We start from the raw sequence: 23350 nt of genomic DNA, 5'->3' as shown, positions 1-23350 counted from the left end.
ACCTGGTGCAAGCCAATGCAGATGCATACGCACCTCTAAGTTTCCCGGGCAGCTACTCGTTGAAAAAAAGGTGCTCGGTCACGCTTATGCGCATGTGCGGCTGGATGTTTCTTCTAGACTCGATCCAGTCTCTTCGTCATTTCCAGTCGTAGATGTCCCTACAACTTCCGGAAATATTCCGGAAGATTTCGCTTGGAAAGGAATTATACTGATCAATCTCCCGGATATTATTGACCACACGTAAGCAAGTCACTTGACGGATCACTGGTTTGATGACGATGCACGATCTCCCATCTACAAGGCGGCAACTGTGTTTTCATTGGTTCTTGACGGTTCTTCGAGAGCACACCACAAGCTAATGGTGTGTGTGACTTTCTTTCTTGGTGATGAAAAGTGTTTCTCGTGATTACCATCGGTGTAGCGCAAACTATACTCGTACTGGTGGTACGTACACTCGTATTTACTACTGTACTGGTGTTGCGTGACAAATGCGCGTGCCAGACCGGTACCGTACCGCTTGAATCACTTCACCGAGTGTCTCTCTTTGCAAGCGTTACAATGGGATTGAACATCATGTACTTCAAAGGTATTTAATTATTTAATTGTTAATTAGTATTTTGACGGTTGCAGGACGTTTTGTAAGATGACCATATATGGAGAATTAGGGGCGTTGTTTGTGCATGCGCAGTTGTAGGAAGTCAAAAAGCTCCGGCCACATGGCTTCCGTTTCAAATGATGGTTTGCAAAGTATTAACCGTTTGATGTTGATCCAGTCACTATCAGAGTTCAAGAAAGCAATCAAACAGGAGAAAGTTGACATCAAACGAGTAGATGACGACAACACATCTCTTCTCCACTGGTATTGCTCATCAGGAAGGCAAGATATTGTTGAATATCTTCTTCAAATGGGCGTAAGAATTACTGCAAACAAAACCAATCACCAGACTCCATTACATTGCACAGTCGATTGTATGTGTGACAAGATGGAGGATAAAAAGAGATCGAATATTGTAAGGTCGCTGATTGCTGCTGGAGCAGAAGTGGATCAACAAGATGTGAATGGTTGGACAGCTCTAAAGCTCGCCTGTCGTTCTGGATTGTATGAGTGTGCCTTCTATTTACTTAGCAACCACGCAGAATCTGAAAAGTAAGGTGACAGAGTTGGGAGGAGAAATTTAGTGCAATTCAATTATTAGAAATAAATTATAACCAAGTGATAGTTTTGATAACTTGGTAAACTACCAGTTATGCTGGTCTATTGCTTAGTCGGTAGTCATATTATTGAATGATTAACTTGATTAGTGAGAAAGTTAACTTTTTACTTGGGTTGCATTATGTAAACAGTTAAAATGTTGTGTATCAATTGTATTTTTCTTTTGTTTATTCTAGATGTGATATTGAGGGCAATACTGCTCTGCATGATGCTGTTTGTCATTCTACGACAACACGACTTCTCATCTCCTATGTTGATGACGTGGATGTTGTAAATTATGAACATAATACTCCACTCTTATTAGCAGTGTGTAGTGGGTCTAAGGAAAGAGAACAGACTGTACATCATCTTGTTCATGCTGGAGCTGATGTGAACAAGGAGAATGCTTCTGGTGAGAAACTCATGCTAATTAGTTGTAGCCAAAATTGACTAAAACTTTATAAAGCTTAGTTCACATTATTGACACTGACATTCACGTCAACATCAACATCTGACACCAAAATTGACTAAAACTTTATAAAGCTTAGTTCACATTATTGACACTGACATTCACGTCAACATCAACATCTGACACCAACGTCAACGTCAATATTGTGAACATGCCAGCATCATGACGTTGATGTTGATGCTGGAATTAAACCAATTTCTATTCCAGCATCAACAACCGGAAGTATTCAGCGTCAAACACAAGCACGTAATCATTCAACCAATCAAAAGCACACATCCGGGATCAGCATGACATCAATGTTGATGTTCACGTTAACATCAGCGATTTTCTCATAGTAGTATTACTGTATGGCATTTGGATTCAACATAACATGCTGAAATTGTGATTATGTAGTCATACGGTGATTGGAGGGAAGTGTTTGTTGGGAGAATAGTTGGTACACATAAGAGAACCAGCCAACTTACATACCAATTAGGTTAATGTTTGCTTGTGGACGTATCATGTACCTGCACTAGAGTATGCATTTAAATTTATTATTATCACTTTGTTGCTATGTGTATAGGTCAATTTCCTTTGTGGTTGGCTGCTGATCGTAAGGATACGAGCATCATTCAGATTCTTCTAGATGGTCGAGCTGATGTGAACAAAGCTGAGCCACGAGAGAAAACTACAGCTCTCCATCGTGCAGTAATCAATAAAACATGGACTGTGTGTGTTCTACTGGTGAGACATGGGGCAGACATTGATCTTCCTGATGCAAAAGGAATGACAGCTCTCGACTATGCAAAGAAATTTCATCCTGAAATGGCAGAGCAAATGAAAGGTTGGTACAGTAAAACTACAACAGATGAAGTTTTGCTACATCATGTTATGAGCTAATGATATATTTATATTCTATCTATTATTAGTAATGTTAGATTTTGTGCGCAAAGTGCAGATTTGGACAATCCAAGGATTGCCTGGTACAATCTATGGATTGCCAATACAAACCATGCATACCTAACCCCAACCCCGCAAAGTGTGGATATGGACAAACCGTGGATTTCTGATTTTTCCGGTTAATTTGAGGTTTTAAATGAGAGTTACTGTAGAGTCTTATTTTGTATGGCTTGTAGCTGAAACTTAGATAGGTTTGGTGTCATTTTAATGACAAAATGTTATTTTTATGTTGCAAATATGTTTGTATTGTGATGTTTTCTGTGTAATTGATTTGTTTTTCTATTTTAGCTGAATCTGCAGAACAGAAATCAAAGGTGAACGCTTTAGGTTTGCCATGCACATGATGTGTTAAGTTTGTTGTTGTTGATGTTTGATGTTTGATCGGGTGCAGTGCAGGACATGTAGTTGCGGAACTTTAGTCCCCAGTAGTTAGAGCGTGTTCACACTGGGCCTAAAGCCCAGTTCACAGTACGACGCTGACGCTGATGTTGATGTTGATGCTGATGCTGGAATAGAAATGAATCCTATTCCAGCGTCAACATCAAAAGATACCGCCTGCATCAAGGCGGCATCTTTGATGTTGACACTCAGCTGAGCGTCAGCGTCAGCGTCAGTACTGTGAACCAAGCTTAATCATGATTAGTTTGGCATTAGTACACTAATGCCAGTCTAACACCATTCTAACACCATAAAGAGTAGTATTACAATCACATTAGTGGCGTTAGTGGTTGCACATGACTTTGGTATGTGAGGTAGTATACAAGAAGAGCGCCCCGTGGATGTTTCTGATGTGGTGTTGTATGTTTAAATGTACAAACGCAGCAACAACATGTCGACGTATACAGAAGCACATGCAGATGTATACTACCTATGTTCCTGTACATGTGACAACTTCCTGCCGTCCTTGAAGGAGCTGCCAGAGAAAGCAAACTAAATGTTTTCCTCTTCAAAACCTAAAGCAATGGATTCGTCAAAACAATTCACGCAAATTTTTGCCAGATATGACGGACGAAAAGTGTCGAGGCTAATTACACTCACGTGCCCATGTGACTTACTAATCACAGTTAGCGGTGTGAATGCGCTTGTGCTAATGTTGGCCTAATCATAGGTAGTCTAATCATAGTTAGTCCAGATGTTGGTGTGAAAACGCTTTTATACCTCATTCACCCGAGCATTTGTTACTGTGCCAGCATGGTACGGCACGGTTTGGCTCGGTTTCACTTCGTCGTGTGAATGCCGGCCGAACCAAACCGAACCATGCTGAGTTGGCCCACCTTAATAGCCTGTTCACACTAGCATGGTTACATAGCCTAACCGAGCCAAACCGAACCGAACCATGTCAGCTAACCGTGTTGGCCTGTGTTCACACTGCCAAAGGCTGAAAGCGTGCTGAGAGTGCGTAGTCAAAGAAAGTGGGCGTGTATTCAGCTAACTGTGCATATCCGGGTAGTTCTTGTGATGGATCGTAGGCAAGATGCGATTGCCCTGTTTTAATTGGCATCTCAGCAGTCCATCACAGTGAGATGTACAACACCGAGGTCTCAGAGACGATTTTCCACTGAACTACCGAACCAAACCGTGGTGGCACGGTATCTTGAGGTGAGCCAGCTCAACACGGTTTGGTTTGGTTCGGTTCGGTTCAGCTGGCGTTCACACTGCGAAGTGAAGCCGAACCAAACTGTGGCACACCATGCTGGCACACTTACAAACGCTAGTGTGAACGCGCTATAAGTTGCCATGCCAGCACGGTTTGGTTCGGTTCGGTTGTGTAGTGCCTGTCAAAACGAAGACGACGTCGACGTCTATGCTCGGTACTTCTCCATATTTCTGCAGACTGTTCTAGTGCCAGCGAGAAGTAAGCGCGGACAGCTTGTTCCCTGACGTCGTGTGAACAAGGGCTGGCTTGCTTCATTAGCCCAGGCTGGCTTGGCTTGGCTCGGCTCAGTTTGGAGCTGTGCTCGTGTGAATGGGGTATTAGTCCCCCGTGCTATTAAGTTGCCAGGTAATTGAACGTGTCTATACATACCTGTCAAATGTATGTCATCAAATACATGATATAGTGTGATTAGTGTCAACACTTATGTCTTCAAAGACTACTAAAACAGTAAGATTACAGTAGCAAATTACATGTATATCACATCATCAATCAGAAGCTAAGGTTGCCATCTTTAGAGTTTACCACAGTTTTGGAATCGTTGCTATTATCAGGAATGGACGTGCAGAAATGACACAACCAACAGCAACAGAGGCATACCTTTGGTCTTTAAACTCCTTGCTTAATTGACGCCTTTCTATTGGTGCTTGATAGTATTATGTGTAAGTTTTGCAGGTATGTATTTGAAAACTTAAGTGTTGACAGGTATTTGATGATGAGACAATTTGACAAATGTGTGTCTTTGTGTGTAATACCCCGTTTACACGAGCAGTTGTAAGCGGGTCAGCCCTTGCTGGCTCGGTTTCTATGGTATGTGTAAACACGGGCCAAGCCATGCCAGCTCGGCTTGGTATTTCTAGCCAGGCTAGTGTGCACCAGCTCGGGCTGGCTGGGGTCAAGTACATTGTGTAAACGCATAGCGTGCTGGAAAATGGCCACGCTTGCTTATTTGGTAGTCTCGTGTAGCCAGACCCCTTTCTGCCACGTCATACTTTTGCGCAAAAATGGCACAAATAGCGTGGAGCGAGATGGAGACTCTATGTCTTAGCCAATTATGGAGCGGCCAAGATAAGCAAGAAGTTTAGCTTTTAAACTCCATTGCTGCATGTGCTGCATGTGCGCAACAGTTGCCTGGCGATAGACCTACGATGTCTCTATATATCCCACGCATTCTGGATATGACTGTTGTAAATCAATAGAGCCAAAACGCGAGCAGCTTGTCTTCTGTCTGTTACAAACGTGAGCTAACGCGAGCTATGTCAAGCTCAAGAAACTAACGCACGTTAGTGGCACACATTATTGGCTTCCTTCTACGGGAGTGTGTCATGTGAACGCGGACTGGAATACTGGGCTGGCGTGGCTTGGCTCATTATGCGTGCTCATGTAAACAGGATATAAGACAATTGCCTCCTTTGCAATTACGATAAATGTAAGCACCAGGCGACTAATGGTACGGCGACTATTAAAGTGTACTGGCGACCAAGTGTACTGGTGACTAGATGTCCCGAGACTAAATTTTGGCAACTAGTACCCCGTTTACACGAGCACTTGTAAGTGGGCCAGCCCATGCTGGCTCGGTTTCTACGGTACATGTAAACACGAGCCATGCCGATCGTGCCAGCTTTGCTCCGTATTCTAGCCGGGCCAGTGCAGGCCAGCCTTGGGTCAAGTACATCGTGTAAACGCATAGTGTGCTGGAAAACGAGCCATGAATGCTCATTTGGTACAACTGGCGATAGGCCTACATCTCGTATAACTAGTACGACGTCTCATATGTTCCTACGTGTTTCTCGATATGACTGTTGTGATGCCATAGAGAAAAAACATGAGCAGCTTGGCTTCTGTCCATTGCAAACGTGAGCTAACGCAATCTCAAGTAACTAACGCACATTAATGACACGCATTGGCTTCCTTGTATCGAGTGTGTCATGTAAATGCAAGCTGGAATACTGGGCTGGCACGGGTCGGCTTGGCTCGGCTCTCTATGCATGCTCGTGGAAACGGGGCATTAGTGTACTAGCGACTAAATTTCTGCGACTAAAAGTGACCGAGAGTGACCTAGACCCGTGTGTGTGTGTGTGTGTGTGTGTGTGTGTGTGTGTGTGTGTGTGTGTGTGTGTGTGTGTGCACACACGTGTGTGTGTGTGTGTGTGTGTGTGTGTGTGTGTGCACGTGTGTATGTGTGTGTGTGTGTGTGTGTGTGTGTGTGTGTGTGTGCGTGCGTGTGCATATGTTTGTGTGGTTTTGTGTGTGTGCACGTGTGTGTGCATGTGTTTGTGTGTGTGCACGTGTGTGTGCATGTGTTTGTGTGTGTGTGTGTGCGTGTGTGTGTTTGTGTGTGTGTGTTTGTGTGTGTGTGTGTGTGTGTGTGTGTGTGTGTGTGTCCATGTGTGTGTGCATGTGTTTGTGTGTGTGTATGTGTGTGTGTGTGTGTGTGTGTGTGTGTGCGTGCGTGTGTGTTTTTTCATTGGTTTATATGTTGCTTTGATGGTTTTTGTTTTTTTAGCAGTTGCCTTTTAACATGAATGTCAATTGTGTTGATGTATGTGCATATCATTATTTGTAGATCACATTTTTCTTGTTGAAGGATTAAGTGACCCAAAAAGGCCAGGACGTCCAGTTCATGTACCTGCACATTCAACTGATGATGATCTTACTCCTGACAACATTCACATAAGACCAATTCAAGTCATGAACAGTTCAGACAAGCCCACATCTACAGCTCCAACTCCAAGCCATCAAGAAGTCATTGCCAATGTTCCCAGACCAAGGCTAGACGATGCTCCGCATCAAATGCTACATCTGGAAGAGGCACCAGTGAGAGGCCTGCTAGCAATTGACAATCCTGGAAATCTTCTTCAACCAGCTGAGGCAGCATCTTCATGTGGAAGAATGCATTCTGGGTTAGATCAGAGTCAACTGGTCATTCAACAGCCGAGCAATCTGTCACAGATTCCAGCAACACAGGCTACTTTGGCTATGCAGTCACATGGACATCAACACATGACAAGCGTGGGACATCAAAAGGACACTGGAAGACATCGACAGAAGCAACCATCTCAATCAGGTAACAGTGACATTACACGTAATCGAGAAAATGTGTTGGAACAACTACCACAAGATCAGAAAACACAAGCAGACGCAGCATTAAATTGTATTACAAGTGAGGTAACGCATGTTACTCCAGCCATGCAGTCGCATGATACTAATGAGAGCCAACAGGACAGCAATGTCAAGGAAAAAGCAACATACACAGGTACAGAGTATATTTTGTTAGTATTACCCAACAGTACGTGTAGTGTCTGTCTTTGTAAAAACAGATGAACTCGTAAGGCTCAGACAGGAAAATAGTCAATTATTAGCTCAAGTTGAAACATTAAGACAAGAAGAGAGTCAATTGAATCATCAAATTGAGAACTTTATGACTGAACGCAAACAACTGTATTGCACAATTGCTGACAGTCGACGTGAAGGAAATGAAGCAAAACGAAATCGTGATGAAAAGATAGCAGAGATTGATGAACTTTCAGATAAGGTTAAGACTTTAACAATTGAGAACAAACAAGTTGAAGAAGACTATCAACAGACAATGGATCAAAAACAGAAAGAAATTGATGCTTTAAAGCAAGAGAAAAGTGACCTTCAATGTAAATTGGGTCAAAGACAACAAGAGAATGAGGCTGTTTGCCAACAGTTGGTAAGGCAGGAACGAATCGCTGCATCTCTACAGGAAGATAAAGAAGATCTTCAACAACGTAACCAACATTGTAGTAGGGCATTAGAGCAAGCTCAGAGAAAACTTGAATGCCAAGACATTTGCCGGAATATTTCTGAAGAAGAGTTGGAAGTCACTCAGCTTCATCTTGGTGGAGGAGCATATGGAGGTTAGGATTCTATGAATGTAATCTTGGTGAGTTGTATCAAGTTTGTCTGCTTTGTAGAAGTGCGAATGGGCAGGTGGCAGGGAGTTGATGTTGCAGTTAAAACTTTTCATGAACATCTTCGTTCTGATCTGGATGTGTTGGTGCGTGAACGCATGATCAAAATAATTCGACGCGAAGTGTCTATATGCGCTCAAGTTTGTCATCCTAATGTGGTTGCCACATGTGGGGCTACATTCGCACTTAACTTTCCACTTCGTCTTGTCATGGAACTCATGGAAGGTTCATTGGAGAATGTGATCGATGCAGCCAATGAAGTGAAACGCTACCTCACAATGAGAGAAAAGGTAGATTTAGCAGCAGGTTGTGTTTGTGGGTTGATGTATCTGCATGGCATGCCTGGTACTACACTACATGGAGACATTCGACCGTCTAATGTTTTGGTTACACTGACCATGGAAGCTAAGATTGGTGATCTGGGTGCTGCACGTCTTGCTAGTGCTACTACTTCTACGTTGATATCGGTTGGTCCACTCAGTCCACAATATCTTGCACCAGAGCGAAAGCTTGAATCAGTTGAAAATCCTGTGCACAATTCCGTAGAGGCTGATATTTACAGTCTTGGAGTCACTTTGCTAGAATTGTTTACAGGACTTGGAGCAGATCCAGTTATACGAGAAGAACAGCTCTGTCGTCTTTCTCATCCTCGTTTGCTTGCAGTCACTTCAAAATTGTTACCTCATAATCCTCAAGAACGAGTCAAGTCAGAAGTGGCATTGAAAATGTTACTTTCAGCAAAGAAGGATAGATCATACAAGGAGTCACCTCCCAAACGGATGGTAAAGGGCATTCGAAGTGGTTCACAGAAACTTGAACTTGTGGATAAACCTTGGATGTGAAGTTTGTCTTTGTGTGTTGAATTGAACAGCAAACATTATGTTTTCTATGTTGGTTCAAATTTATTATCCAAATAGTTATGGATTGGTGGGTTTGTATTAGTGGGTTTGTATTGGTGGGTTTGGATGTCACGTTTTTTTTGATTATACCATGGGTTTTATGTTAGGGAGACTGAGATGGTGGTACTTACGTCATGTTTGCAGTTTACTGTCAGACTGTATAATAATTTGTGTACTATTTTTTACAGGTTGTGTCAATATTGAGACTTGATTCTCTAACTCTAGATCTATATATACAGACACTACGCAAAGCAATTAAATCTACTTGGTGTGTTGCAGTTGGGTTTATTATCACACACACACACACACACACACACACACACACACACACACACACACACACACACACACACACACACACACACACACACACACACACACACACACACACACCACACACACACACACACACACACCACACACACACACACACACACACACACACACCACACACGCACGCACACACACACACACACACACACACACACACACACACACACAACTCGCATATAAATATATAAATAAAATATATCTCGACCTGGGCTAGGCTCGCTTCGCTCGCCAATAAGGTTAGCATTAATTGAGCTACTTTCTGACTGTGAAGATCTTTCCACCAAAATTGGCGTTTTCTCACCTACTACACACATTGACCGCTACACCGCATTCAATGCGCATTGGTGGCTGCACGTGGTACCACACCTACCTACGCACGTCTATCTACGTTCCCTCTCTATCCTTTGCTTATCGCATAGATGTACGAGGAACTGACCGCCATGATAAACGCAGTAGATAGATATTAACGCACGTTACATGGGTAGGCGTGTTTATGATGTGCGTTTTTAGTGTGAAATATTGTACGTACATATGCGTTGAAAGCGCATCCAATTCACATCTGCTGCAAAGTGGATTGAATGTGGTTTGAATGCGCTTCAAATGTGAAAAGACCCTAAATTCGTTCTCGTTCAATGAGTTTTCGAGATATTCTGTACCTACATGTACATCATTCAGTAAGAACGCTCTACATTAGCTAACTAAATGATTTAAATTACGAATTATTTTATTTCCTACAAACTAGCACGCAAAACAGGTTTTTTATTATTTAATTAAAATAAATATAATGTTCAGATTACCACACACGGTGTTTGCGCATGCGTTAACAGCATATTGAAATTCAGCAGAAAGAAAGATGGCAGTGAGCTCCGGCAGCGTCTCGTCCTTTTCCGATGATCATTCGCAGAGTATTAACCGTTTGATGTTGATCAAGTCACTATCAGAGTTCAAGAAAGCGATCAAAAAGGAGAAAGTTGACATCAAACGAGTAAATGACGACAACACGTCTCTTCTCCACTGGTATTGCTCGTCAGGAAGGCAAGATATTGTTGAATATCTTCTTCAAGTGGGCGTACCAATTACTGCGAACAAAACCAATCACCAGACTCCATTACATTGTGCAGTCGATTGCAATGACAAGATGAAGGATACAAAGAGAGCGAATATTGTACGGTCGCTGGTTGCTGCTGAAGTAGAAGTGGATCAACAAGATGTGAATGGTTGGACAGCTCTAAAGCTTGCCTGTCGTTCTGGATTGTATGAGTGTGCCTACTATTTACTCAGCAATGGAGCAGATGCTGAAAAGTAAGGTGACAGAGTTGGGAGGAGAAATTTTAGAGCAATTCAATTATTAGAAATAAATTATAACCAAGTGATAGTTTTGATAACTTGGTAAACTACCAGTTATGCTGGTCTATTGCTTAGTCGGTAGTCATATTATTGAATGATTAACTTGATTAGTGGGAAAGTTAACTTTTTGCTTGGGTTGCATTATGTAAACAGTTAAAATGTTGTGTATCAATTGTATTTTTCTTTTGTTTATTCTAGATGTGATTTTGAGGGCAATACTGCTCTGCATGATGCTGTGTGTCATTCTACTACAACACGACTTCTCATCTCCTATGTTGATGACGTGGATGTTGTAAATTATGAGCACAAAACTTCACTCTTATTAGCAGTGTGTAGTGAGTCTAAGGAAAGAGAGCAGACCGTAAGTTATCTTGTTCATTCTGGAGCTGATGTGAACAAGGAAGATGCTTCTGGTGAGAAACTCATGCTAATTACTTGTAGCCAAAATTGACTAAAACTTTATAAAGCTTAGTTCACATTTGTTGACACTGACATTCACGTCAACATCAACATCTGACACCAACGTTAACATCAATATTGTGAACACGCCAGCGTCGTGACGTTGACATTGATACTGGAATTAAACTAAGTTCTATTTTAGCATCAACAACTGGAAGTACTCAACGTCAAACACAAGCACATGATCATTTTCAACCAATCAAAAGCATACATCCGGGATCAGCAGTGGATGAAGCGATAGTGGAATATGTGAGGAACTACCCGTGTTATTGGCAAATCTGGTCGAATGATTAGAAAGACTTAAGACTGAAAGAAAATGCACGTGAAATTGTCCTTGCTGCTGGCGTCACTAAAATATTTTCTAATCCACTTTTGTCTCCTTCGAGCTGTTGAACTCTCTTGCATCTACGATGCAATAGAAATAGCAACAGAAGAGTCATGTATACTAGCAGTATTCATGTATGTTGAGTGCGCTGGACTCGAGCTTCAGACTATCTGATCTGTGCCTCACTTCGTGCAAATATTGTGAACAAGTCAATGTCAGTATTGTGAACCAGGCTTAATAAGAGATTTTTCTCATAGTAGTGTTACTGTATGGCATTAACTTAATTAATGGATTCAATATAGCATGCTGAAATTGTGGTTATGTAGTCATACGGTGATTGGAGGGAAGTGTTTCTTAATTAATTAATTAAAGAGAATAGTATGTACACATAAAAGAATTTACCAGCCAACTTACATACCAGTTAGATTAATGTTTGCTTGTGGACATATTATCTACCTGCACTAGAGTATGCATTTAAATTTATTATTATCACTTTTTTGCTATGTGTATAGGTCAATTTCCTTTGTGGTTGGCTGCTAATCGTAAGGATACGAGCATCATTCAGATTCTTCTAGATGGTCGACCTGATGTGAACAAAGCGGAACCACAAGAGAAAACTACAGCTCTCCATCGTGCAGTAATCAATAAAGCATGGCCTGTTTGTGTTCTACTGGTGAGACATGGGGCAGACGTTGATCTTCCTGATGCAGAAGGAATGACAGCTCTTGACTATGCTAAGAAATTTCATCCTGAAATGGCAGAGCAAATGAAGGGTTTGTACAGTAAAAGTTATGAGCTAATTATATATTTATGTACTATCTATTTAAGTATTAGTACTGTTCGATGTATTTTTTAGTATATGAATAAATGTATGTCTGTGTGTGTGAAAGTTTTGAAATAAGGCATAGGAATTAGCTATAGGATTTTGTTGTCAGGGTTTACACTAATTCAAGGTCTCATTATGAGTCTTCTGAAAACAACAACCACAATGAAAATATTGTCTAAACCATAATTTAGATGCAATTTTTCTTTTAAGTGTGCTACTTGTAAAATCTATCTAAAATTATACAAAGTGACTGTCATTTCACATGACTACAAAGTTCATAACACCTCTAGAATAGTTTAATTGTTAAAGTAATGAGAGTTACTTTTAGAGTCTTATTTTGTATGGCTTGTAGCTGAAACTATATAGTTAATTCTGTTTACTTAGATAAGTTTAGTGTCATTTTAATGACAAAATCATGTTTTCTCTGTGCAAATGTGTTTGCATTGTGATGTTTTCTGTATTGTTTTTCTTTCTTCTTTTAGCTGAATCTGCAGAACAGAAATCAAAGGCGAGTACTTTAGGTTTGCCATGCACATGATGTGTTGAGTTTGTTGTTGTTGATGTTTGATGTTTGATCAGTGTTAGAAGCTTTGTTTGAACAACTTGCTGGAGGACATTTTGATCATCTGGAGCAGCTATTAGGAAATCTTCCAGATGTGAACTTACAAGCCAAAGGCTGTAATCTCATACACATGGCAGTTGTTCATTATCGAGTTTGTTTAGTAATTAACTGTTGCGTCTGCTTTGGTTGTGAGTTTTTGTTTGTTTTAGTTTGATGCCACTGTGTTGCTTCAACAGAAGGGAGCTAATTTGAGTGTTCAAACATTTGATGGCAATACTCCATTACATTTAACTTGCCAATGGCCAGACGAACAACAAGAGACATTACGAATACTGAGATTTCTGGTAACTAGTCAGGTTCAACTGGATATTAAGAATTCATCTGGAGAAACAGCACTTTTTCTGGCAGCAGGGTAGGGATCAATCATGTGTTTTTGTTGCTTAATTAAGAGTAGCCTCATACTATGACAGTGCGAGGGTCTGGTACGAGGCTACAAGTAGACAGACAGAGGAAGTGAATATTATAGCTGATGAATGAATCAGAAATCCACTAAACTAGTGTGTTTGTCAATTTCTTTCTATTCTAGAGCTGGTCTTTCTGATCATGTTTATTGTCTTCTTGATGCTGGAGCTGATCCTCACCAATGCAACAAGCGAGGTCTTTTGCCATTACACATTGCATGCTCAAGGCCAGAGACAGTGAAGGTGACATGGAGTTTAATTAATTATGTATGTACACTGTATCTCTTTGAGTATTCTCTCACTTCTGTAGTCTGTCATCTTGCTAGAGAACTATAGGGTGATATCTTGCTGGAGAATCTAACACATTATTATAGATACTATTTACTGCATTGTTTGATCATCTGTAGACACAAGGGGCAACTTAATTTTTAGGGACTGTAATGACTTATGTGCAACATAGGCTTGATGACACATGTTTGTTGTAAGGGATATAGTCATTAGTCATGAATTTGAACAATATAGTGGCAAATCCAAGCAGAATGTCTTCATAGTTATCTAGAAGCTATTGCAACTCATTGGCCTTGCATTTTTGACGTTGAAGCAACATTTTCATTGGTCTACACTAAATGTAATTCTATACTATATCAAACTTTCTTGCAACTCGCCTTTCTTCATTGATAAATGCCACATTGGATACAACCAATTCATAGTGACATCTTTACTTTAAAGGAAACTCTTGAATTTATTTATCAAGCTGTGTAGAGATTCATTCTTTTTTTGTTTGAACTTGCATCAATTCTTTTTAGTTCTGACGTCATAATACTTGGAATCTTAATCACAGATGCATTTTTCTCAACACGAAGTCTTTAGCAATTGTAGATATTACAAAACATGTTGATGATGTTACTCTATGGTAGCACACTTCTTTTCTCTTGTTATATTCCCGTTTGCATAACTCTTGCAGGGTGGTTGACACACAAACGTCACAATGCACTACATTGTTTGTTAGCCACGTGTTCACACCAATTAGCTTACTAAGGGAAAATTGGTGTGAAATTGTAAAAGTTTAGCTAACATTGGTGATGACAGCCAGATGGAAGATGGGGTGATACTTGAGGAGGTGCACTCAGTTATTCTTGTTTTGAGTAATTTGTTGCCACGAAAGATTGCAAGATAGTTTTCTATCTTGATACTTGTAAACATTAAGGGTTGTTAATGTACTGAAAATGTACATTGAATGAGTTGACATTACTGTATTGTACGTGTTTTATTGTTAGAGGAGTGTATGTTTATGTATTGTTTGTTTGAAGCTTTTGTGGTGGATTCATTGCTTTTGTGTATTAGATATCAATGGTTTAGGTGGTTGGAATTTACTCAAGCTATTGTTTATTGACTGAACTTTGTTTATGTTGTTTAGTGTATTCGCTATTTGTTGGAGTTTGCTCGTGACACGGTGAACATTCCAGATTATGATGGATGGACATCACTCATGTATGCAGCAAAGACTGGATGTGCAGACACTGTGCAGTCTTTACTGGCTTTTGAAGCTGAGGTCAACATTCAAGAGGTACAGACAACCAGTGAAATTGAGAGAGATTTATGTTACTTGCTTACAGCTGTACCCATGACGTACAGTACCGTATTCCTTCGATAGTGGTCGCCCTCGAATAGAAGCCGCCCTCGTTTAGAAGCCGTAGCTGAAGAGACTTGAAAATAGAGGCCGCACTAAATTAGTCTGCAAAGTTACTGGCCATCCCCATATCACATGCTTTGGATGCTTTCTCGTGAATCTCATTCTATTATGCGCACTCATCTATGAATGATAGCATATAGTCGTGGTGTTTACAGCTAAACCTGCCGCAATTGGCACCTTCCAAAGTGTTCAATTATGTCAACAGAAGAAATGTGACGTTCAAGTACCAACGTGTCACGGTGTGAAGTAGAGACTTAGAAATAGAGGCTGCGGCCACTATTTGAAGAAATATGGTATATTGAGATTTTTAATGAAAATGTTGTTCAATTACCTTGTTGAGTTGCTGCATGTACACTGTACTCTCATAATAATAATAGTACTAGAGACATTGTATGAAATTGACTGTTTGAGGATAATATCTTGGAAATGGATTCTAAGATTATCTAGAGACAATTTGGCAAGCATGTTGTCTTGTGTATAGTTACCCAAGGCTCAGATATCGGGGTTAAGAGTATAGTAATCGTTCAAGGTGTGACCGACCGACCGACTGTATTTATATTCGATTAGCACAGATGCAAATGAAGCTATTCCAACCAATAGACGAGAAGTGGTGTCATTACTGACCAATAGACGAATGTGATGTTATCATGAGGCTTCACCTCTTTAGTAGCTGCTAGATTAAGAATTCGGCCATCGGGCGTTTGTCCTGTACATAGTGTTTAGTCGTTTGCTTTACGGGTTTAGCACATAGAAACAACGCCTATAGTTTACATTTGCACATGTATGTTTCCCCACCAACAACCAGGCATCTAGGGAGCAAATGTGTACAGCTATACCTGACTTGTAACATTTTGCTTGTTACACATGTTTCTGTATAGTGGTTGTGCAGTCTGACAGCTTGAATTTTTGGTGTGCATGACTGAGCAGTTGCGGTGTTGTTGCAAAAATCACTATACAGATATTTGTCGTTTGACGAGAATTTGCGAAGGGGAACTTTGCAGCATGGTCCATGATAGCGTCTGTTTGTCGGATGAAGCGGCTCGGCTGACCTGTAAGTACACTAGTGCGTCTCTATTCATTTTTGTCAAGATATCCAAAGTCAGAGCGAACAGACGCCTAATCTAGATGTGCACGTGCATGATTTGTTTTGGCTCTGACGGCTCTGGGGTCAGTCACCTCATTACGACAACCAAAATTACAGTTAGATGTATGTTGGTTTAGGGTGTTGAACTTGTTTGTTTTATTAGCCAAACAAGGGCTACACTGCTCTTTATCTTGCTGTGATTGCCAAGTCATTGGAAATTTGTCAGTTGTTGGTGGCTTCTGGTGCAAGACTGGATGTGATGTGTAGTTCCAAACATATTACACCATTTTACAGAGCAGCCATGGACAACAATGTTAACATTTGTATATTGTTTGCTGGTGAGTGTGATGTTATTGTATTTACTTTAGTTGCTGATGTATGTTTTGTGATTAAAGCGCAAGGTGCTGACATATCGCAGAGAGATGTTCATGGAAACTCTCCACTGGATCTAATCGAATCCCCCAGATTACGTAGACAAATTGAAGGTCTACATGTTTTAGAATCTGCAAGTTAAGTTTGCATTAGTTGTTCTTATCTAACAGAAGTATCACGATTAAAGGCACAGACAAGACCACGTATTCATGGTCAAACCTCAGAGGGAAGAGCAACAATCTCTACTGGTATGTGATTACTGTTTTGGTTTAGATGTTCTTCATGATTTTGTCTTATTAATGCATCTTATTTGTTTATGTAGTGATGAGTTGGTGTGCATTGGTCACTTCATCTGTATGTGTGTGTGTGTGTGTGTGTGTGTGTGTGTGTGTGTGTGTGTGTGTGTGTGTGTGCTCATGCGTGTGCATGCGTGCGTACTGGAAACGCTTGTTACATGTGGTGAAGAGCTTAATTTCTATTGAACGCTGACTCAGACGGCAACGCTAGAATTAAATAGAAGTTGACAGTCAAGGAACAGAGCATCACAGAAGGTCAAGGAACAGAATATTTTATGTTGACAATTTGACGCTGAATGCTCAGTTACCCTACGTTACATGTTACGCTATGCTACACAGACTACTGTTGAGCTTTATTGTCACGTAGAGGTAGTTGAACATATTCAGAAAGCTAGCAGGAGTTTTCACAATTCACAAACCGAGGATTTAGCAAGAACACAAAAGTGCGAGTCTTTAGATCACTAGTGATGCCAGTTTTAGTGTATGGTTGTGAGACTTGGGCTATCACTCAAGTAGATATTGGAAGACTGACCACTTTTCATCTGCACTGTATTAGATCCATCTTGGGTGTAATAAGACTGAACAAAATAAGAAATACCACCAATTTGAAATCTGCCAAGGAAGGACCAATTGAACGTCAAATTCAACATCAAAGATTACAGTGGCTTGGTCACTTAGAACGGATGAACGTCTCTTGTCCACAAAAGTTGTTGCTGAGAAGCAAGTTACATAATATGAAATGTTCTCAGCATGGTCCAAAAGATAGGTGGGTTGATACCATACAACAAGACGTGGTATCATTGAATATTGACCTGTCACAAGCAAATGACTGCTCTTTTTGATCGAAACTTCTGCGATGTAGGTGTGTGTGTGTGCGTGTGCGTGCGCATGTATGTCGTCTGTGTTTCTCCATTGGTGGTTTTAAATGTTGTTTTGTTGGGTTTTGTTTTTCTGGCAGTTATATATGAATGTCAATTTAGTTGATGTATGCATGTGCATGTCATTATTTGTAGATCACATTTTTGTTGTAGAAGGATTAAATGATCCGATATTGCCAGGATTTGTAGTTCGAGTTGAAGCTGATGTACATGTACCTGCACACTCAACTGATGATGATCTTACTCCTGACAACATTCACACAAGACCATGTCTTTTCGTGAACAGTTTAGACAAGCCCACATCTACAGCTCCAACTTCAAGCCATCAAAAAGTCATTGCCAACGTTTCCAGACCAAGGCTAGATGATGCTTCACATCAAATGCTACATCTGGAAGAGGCACCAGTGAGAGGCTCACAAGTAATTGACAATCTAGGAAATCTTCATCAACCATCTGAGGCAGCAGCTTTAAATGGAAGAATGTATCATGGGTTAGATCAGAGGCAACCGGTCATTCAACAGCCAAACAATCTGTCACAGATTGCAGCAGCACAGACTATTCCAGCTATGCAGTCACATGGGCAGCAACACATGACAAGCATTGCACATCAAAAGGACACTGGAAGACATCGACAGAAGAAACCATCTCAATCAGGTAACAGTGACATTACACGTAATCGAGAAAATGTGTTGGGACAACTACCACAAGATCAGAAAACACAAGCAGAAGCAATGTTAAATTGTATTACAAGTGAGGTAGCGCATGTTACTCCAGTCATGCAGTCGCATGATACTAATGAGAGCCAACAGGACAGCAATGTCAAGGGAAAAGCAACATACACAGGTACAGAGTATATTTTGTTAGTATTACCCAACAGTACGTGTAGTGTCTGTCTTTCTAAAAACAGATGAACTTGTGAGGCTCAGACAGGAAAATAGTCAATTATTAGCTCAAGTTGAAACATTAAGACAAGAAGAGAGTCAATGGAAACATCAAATTGAGAACTTCAACTTTAAGACTGAACGCAAACAACTGTATTGCACAATTGCTGACAGTCGACGTAAACGAAATGAAGCAAAACGAAATCGTGATGAAGAGATAGCAGAAGTTGATGAACTTTCAGATATGGTTAAGGCTTTAACAGTTGAGAACAAACAAGTTCAAGAAGACTATCAACAGACAATGGATCAAAAACAGAAAGAAATTGATGGTTTAAAGCAAGAGAAAAGTGACCTTCAACGTGAACTGGGTCAAAGACAACAAGATTTGATTGGCTTGAGACAAGAGAATGAGACTGTTTGCCAACAGTTGGTAAGGCAAGAGCGACTCACTGCATCTCTACAGGAAGATAAAGAAGATCTTCAACGACGTAACCAACATTGTAGTAGGGCATTAGGGCAAGCTCAGAGAAAGCTTGAATGTCAGGAGATTTGCCGGAATATTTCTGAAGAAGAGTTGGAAGTCACTAAGCTTCGACTTGGTGGAGGAGCATATGGAGGTTAGGATTCTATGAATACTGCGTATGTTTGTGATTTGTCTTAAGTTTGTCTGATCTGTAGAAGTGCGAATGGGCAGGTGGCAGGGAGTTGATGTTGCAGTTAAAACTTTTCATGAACATCTTCGTTCTGATCTGGATGTGTTGGTGCGTGAACGCATGATCAAAATAATTCGACGCGAAGTCTCTATATGCGCTCAAGTTTGTCATCCTAATGTGGTTGCCACATGTGGGGCTACATTCACACTTGACTTTCCACTTCGTCTTGTCATGGAACTCATGGAAGGTTCATTGGAGAATGTGATCGATGCAGCCAATGAAGTGAAACGCTACCTCACAATGAGAGAAAAGGTAGATTTAGCAGCAGGTTGTGTTTGTGGGTTGATGTATCTGCATGGCATGCCTGGCACTACACTACATGGAGACATTCGACCGTCTAATGTTTTGGTTACACTGACCATGGAAGCTAAGATTGGTGATCTGGGTGCACCACGTCTTGCTACTTCTACCTCTGTATCGGTTGGTCAGCTCAGTCGACCATACATTGCACCAGAGCGAATGGTTGAATCAGGTGGAAATCCTGTACACAACTCTGTGCAGGCTGACATCTACAGTCTTGGAGTCACTTTGCTAGAATTGTTTACTGGACTTGGAGCAGATCCAGATGAACGAGAAGAACAGCTCAGTCGTCTTTCTCATCCTCGTTTGCTTGCAGTCACTTCAAAATTGTTACCTCATAATCCTCAAGAACGAATCAAGTCAGAAGTGGCATTGAAAATGTTACTTTCAGCAAAGGAGGATAGATCATACAAGGCATCACCTCCCAAGCGGATGGTAAAGGGCATTCGAAGTGGTTCACAGAAACTTGAACTTGTGGATAAACCTTGGATGTGAAGTCTGTCTTTGTGTGTTAAATTGGACAGCAAACATTGTGTTTTTTATGTTAGTTTGAATTTATTATCCAAATAGTTATGGATTGGTGGGTTTGTATTGATAGGTTTGTATTGATAGGTTTGTATTGGTGGTTTTGTATGTCACATTGTTATTGTTTATACCATGGGTTTTATGCTAGAGAGACTGAGATGGTGGTACTTATGTCATGTTTGCAGTTTACTGTCAGACTGTATAATAATTTGTGTACTATTTTTACAGGTTGCGTCAATATTGAGACTTTTTCTCTAACTCTAGATCTACATCTACAGACACTGCACAAACCAATTTATCTCGAGCTCAATTGACATGACAAGAGAGAGGCTCGCTTCGCTCGCCAATAAATATATAAATATAATATATCTCGACCTCAATTGACATGACAAGAGAGAGGCTCGCTTCGCTCGCCATAAAATATATCTCGACCTCAATTGACGTCACAAGAGAGGGTTATGCTCGCTTCGCTCGCCAATAAGGATAGCATTAATTAATTAAGCTACTTTCTGACTGTGAAGGTCTTTTCACACTCCACTCCACAATGGGCGTTTTCACACCTACTGCTATACGCGCATTGGCTGCACATTGGTGGCTGCACGCGGTACCACGCCTACCCACGCAGGTCTATCTACGTTCCCTCTCTATTGCATAAATGTACGCGCTGTAACCAAAGATAGAGAACTAAAGTCTGTCCCAGCATTAAAGTCACAACCGAAAATGGGCAGCTGAGGGGCCACTTTGGAAGATACGGGATTGATACGGGCATCATTGCATAGCTCTTGATTCCCTTTATTCAATTATGGCAACGTGTTGTTGATAGGGTGTATTAGAGAGGAGATACAGCACACTTTAGAAATATAATGAGATAGAGGGTGGAGTTATGTCAATCAACGTTCTCTAAATGCATAGCTTGCCAAATTAGTTTCAACTCTTTAAGATAAAGACTGTAATTGAGACTGAAGTTGATACTCTAATGGACATATAAATTAGCTACCTGCTGTTGCTACACCCTGTACAATACCAAAGGTCAACAGTTAGTCACTTTCTGTATCGCTAACAGTTACTTCAGACTCAGAGCTCGAGGTGTCGCCATGGCCTACTTCTATTACCATTCGCTCAACTAGGTCGTCCCTCAGTCCGTCTACTTCCCAATAGTGTTTCTCCACCTTTTCTCGTACATGTTCCACACAGCCAGCCCATCGATCTGGTGTGACTTCCAGCATTCCTTCTCTGGCAAGTTGCAAGATGTTCTCCATAGTAAAACCACTGATCCCTGTATTCTTTCTAGCTGCATAACCTTTGACTTGTGCCCATGCGAGCTCTATAGGATTTAGTTCACAGTGACCAACAGGGAGACGCAAACAGCAGTGTCCCTTTTCTTGTGCAAAGACGTCTGTTTGGTATACAGAAACAGGATTGGTTGCCCAAATTAAGAAATATAGTTCAGCTTTTAACATCTTCTTTTCATGACGAATTTTATGCTTTGCAAGCCAGTCTAACATATCCTGTTTTCTGCTTGACTTGGTTGGTATTTTTTCAACAACTGCGTTGTGGTACTTGGCATTATCCAACACAATCACAGATCGAGGTGGACAGTTTGGTAACAGCTTCTCTCTAAACCACTCCATGAAATGTAAAATATTCATTTCGTTGTGATAATCGCCTGAGTCTCTTTTGCCAACAAAAATCAGTTCAGCTCCATCAATCCACCCTTGCTCACAACCTGCATGAAGGATTATGAGTCGTTTTCCTTTACCACTAGGAATCTTGAGGCCACCTTTCCCGTCATAGTCTGTCCAGCATTTTGTCACTGTATGGTGCTGATTTAGCCATGTTTCATCAAGGTAGATAATAGGCCTACCTTCTGATCGAAATCGTTTGATTTCTTTCAGGTATTGGGCTCGTGAGGCCACAATGCGGTGCTGTTCGTATAAACATTTTTTTCTGTTCATAGTTTTATGTCGAAAGCCCATTCTGCTAATGATCCTATGCAAACTTGCCCTTGAATATGGAAACTCCTCTTCTTCTACTAGAGCAGCATGGAGTAGTGTTAATGTGGGGAAGACTTTGTCAGTGTAGAATTTATGAATTCTTCTCCTGATTACAGCCTCTTGAAAATTGTCTGTGTACTCTCTAACTGGTCCACTGTGTTCTTTTCTCCCTCTCTTCCTTGGACTTTCAATATGTTCCTTATCTCTATGTTCTCTGCAGATTCTGTAGATTGTTCTCTGGTGCATCCCTGTTGCTTCTGCTACTCTCTGGATCGGTTTGTCCAGAAGGATGGGGCCATCCTCCTTTTCTTTCACAAAGAAATCTCTCACGGAAAGCACAATTGACTTTTCTATACTTCTTATATGTCTTCCTGATTGTGTTGCCATTGGAAAATAGATAGAAATTGCTGGGTTTTTTATAGGCAATGCGTGGGACCTCCAAATGGAATCTCTGGTGACTGCTATAAACTTGTTACGTCACCTGCACTACACAGTCTGTTTCCGGTTTGGATACTGTTATCATTTTGCTTCTGAAAATGCATCTGAGTTCTGATTGACTGCAGACTACTAAGTTAGAACTTGGACTGTAACAGTTATGGGGCTTATTGAGTTCCAACCAGCCGCGTAAAAGAAAATGCGTTGCAATTGTTTTTACACAGCTGCAAAGGACAGATGTCCGCTAATTAGGCAGGCCCTCCCAAGTTGCACACCACATACATCTACTGAAGAACTTCTTGTAGCCAAGCTACTGTAGCTAAAAGATTTGGATGTTGTGGGTACGTACAGGGAACACTTACTTATCTAGTACCTGTGTTAGTTTACCTGGAGGGGATAGTAAACTGAGGCTAACTGGATCTATAATTGATTGTTGCAACAACATTGCATATGGTCCTTACAAGGTGCAGGGTTTCCTCAGCCACTCCCAAGTTACTCCCCCAAACCCGTTATGACTTTAATTCTGAGACAGACTTTATCTTTACGAGGAACTGGTCGCCCTATATACCGAGAGCTGCCATATAGGACTACGCCCCTTTCTGTAGTGCGACCCGGATTAGAAGCCTCGCTACGCTCGGCAATTAACGCACGTTACAAGGGTAGGCGTGCTTATGACGTGCTTTTTAGTGTAAAATTTTAGCCTGGTTCACAATATTCAACGCCAACGTCGTCGTCAACTCGGTGTCGTGACGCTGACGTCAGCGTCGTCCTATTC

At 41.0% G+C, this 23350-nt stretch overlaps 3 protein-coding genes across 8 annotated transcripts; 2 read left to right on the top strand and 1 right to left on the bottom strand.

Annotated features, from left to right (window-relative positions):
- The first annotated feature begins 506 nt into the window (after nucleotides 1-506).
- Nucleotides 507-9369, top strand: LOC134193341 (uveal autoantigen with coiled-coil domains and ankyrin repeats-like). 3 transcript variants are annotated; one of them, XM_062662177.1, is made up of 8 exons: nucleotides 507-586; nucleotides 774-1147; nucleotides 1390-1604; nucleotides 2224-2484; nucleotides 2889-2927; nucleotides 6821-7510; nucleotides 7575-8138; nucleotides 8196-9369. In XM_062662177.1, exons 2-8 carry the CDS (start codon nucleotides 906-908, stop codon nucleotides 9032-9034), a joined length of 2850 nt encoding a protein of 949 aa, XP_062518161.1. In that variant the 5' UTR covers nucleotides 507-586; nucleotides 774-905; the 3' UTR covers nucleotides 9035-9369. The 3 variants fall into 3 exon arrangements, with proteins under 3 accessions (XP_062518161.1, XP_062518160.1, XP_062518159.1); XM_062662176.1 differs by lacking the exon at nucleotides 507-586 and having other exon boundaries at nucleotides 710-1147; nucleotides 6842-7510; XM_062662175.1 differs by lacking the exon at nucleotides 507-586 and having other exon boundaries at nucleotides 710-1147.
- Nucleotides 9370-10046: 677 nt separating this feature from the next.
- LOC134193319 (uncharacterized) lies at nucleotides 10047-20385 on the top strand. Of its 4 annotated transcripts, none has more exons than XM_062662149.1 (14): nucleotides 10047-10098; nucleotides 10970-11184; nucleotides 12068-12328; nucleotides 12864-12902; nucleotides 12961-13094; nucleotides 13153-13355; nucleotides 13530-13671; nucleotides 14822-14971; nucleotides 16345-16519; nucleotides 16577-16666; nucleotides 16724-16801; nucleotides 17881-18570; nucleotides 18635-19225; nucleotides 19287-20385. In XM_062662149.1, exons 1-14 carry the CDS (start codon nucleotides 10085-10087, stop codon nucleotides 20114-20116), a joined length of 3612 nt encoding a protein of 1203 aa, XP_062518133.1. In that variant the 5' UTR covers nucleotides 10047-10084; the 3' UTR covers nucleotides 20117-20385. The 4 variants fall into 4 exon arrangements, with proteins under 4 accessions (XP_062518133.1, XP_062518131.1, XP_062518132.1 ...); XM_062662147.1 differs by lacking the exon at nucleotides 10047-10098 and adding an exon at nucleotides 10263-10726 and having other exon boundaries at nucleotides 13530-13647; XM_062662148.1 differs by lacking the exon at nucleotides 10047-10098 and adding an exon at nucleotides 10263-10726 and having other exon boundaries at nucleotides 17908-18570.
- A 450-nt stretch (nucleotides 20386-20835) lies between these two features.
- LOC134193155 (uncharacterized) lies at nucleotides 20836-22836 on the bottom strand. Its single transcript, XM_062661957.1, has one exon. It carries the CDS (start codon nucleotides 22525-22527, stop codon nucleotides 21184-21186), a length of 1344 nt encoding a protein of 447 aa, XP_062517941.1. The 5' UTR covers nucleotides 22528-22836; the 3' UTR covers nucleotides 20836-21183.
- Nucleotides 22837-23350: the final 514 nt, after the last annotated feature.

This window comes from Corticium candelabrum, chromosome 17 (assembly GCF_963422355.1).
Source record: "Corticium candelabrum chromosome 17, ooCorCand1.1, whole genome shotgun sequence".
Lineage (NCBI taxonomy): Eukaryota > Metazoa > Porifera > Homoscleromorpha > Homosclerophorida > Plakinidae > Corticium > Corticium candelabrum.
Note: the sequence above shows the minus strand (reverse complement) of the source record. Positions and strands in the feature narration are given on the sequence as shown.

What these genes read in the sequence shown, in the direction of transcription:
- LOC134193341 (XM_062662175.1), top strand. Translation starts at nt 717, where the DNA reads ATGGCTTCCGTTTCAAATGATGGTTTGCAAAGTATTAACCGTTTGATG. An exon ending in GAACAAGGAGAATGCTTCTG is followed by an intron (nt 1,605 to 2,223) that starts GTGAGAAACTCA and finishes CTATGTGTATAG; the next exon opens with GTCAATTTCCTTTGTGGTTG. An exon ending in ATCAAAGGTGAACGCTTTAG is followed by an intron (nt 2,928 to 6,820) that starts GTTTGCCATGCA and finishes CATTATTTGTAG; the next exon opens with ATCACATTTTTCTTGTTGAA.
- LOC134193319 (XM_062662146.1), top strand. Translation starts at nt 10,278, where the DNA reads ATGGCAGTGAGCTCCGGCAGCGTCTCGTCCTTTTCCGATGATCATTCG. An exon ending in GAACAAGGAAGATGCTTCTG is followed by an intron (nt 11,185 to 12,067) that starts GTGAGAAACTCA and finishes CTATGTGTATAG; the next exon opens with GTCAATTTCCTTTGTGGTTG. An exon ending in GGGAAAAGCAACATACACAG is followed by an intron (nt 18,571 to 18,634) that starts GTACAGAGTATA and finishes TTCTAAAAACAG; the next exon opens with ATGAACTTGTGAGGCTCAGA.
- LOC134193155 (XM_062661957.1), bottom strand. Translation starts at nt 22,527, where the DNA reads ATGGCAACACAATCAGGAAGACATATAAGAAGTATAGAAAAGTCAATT.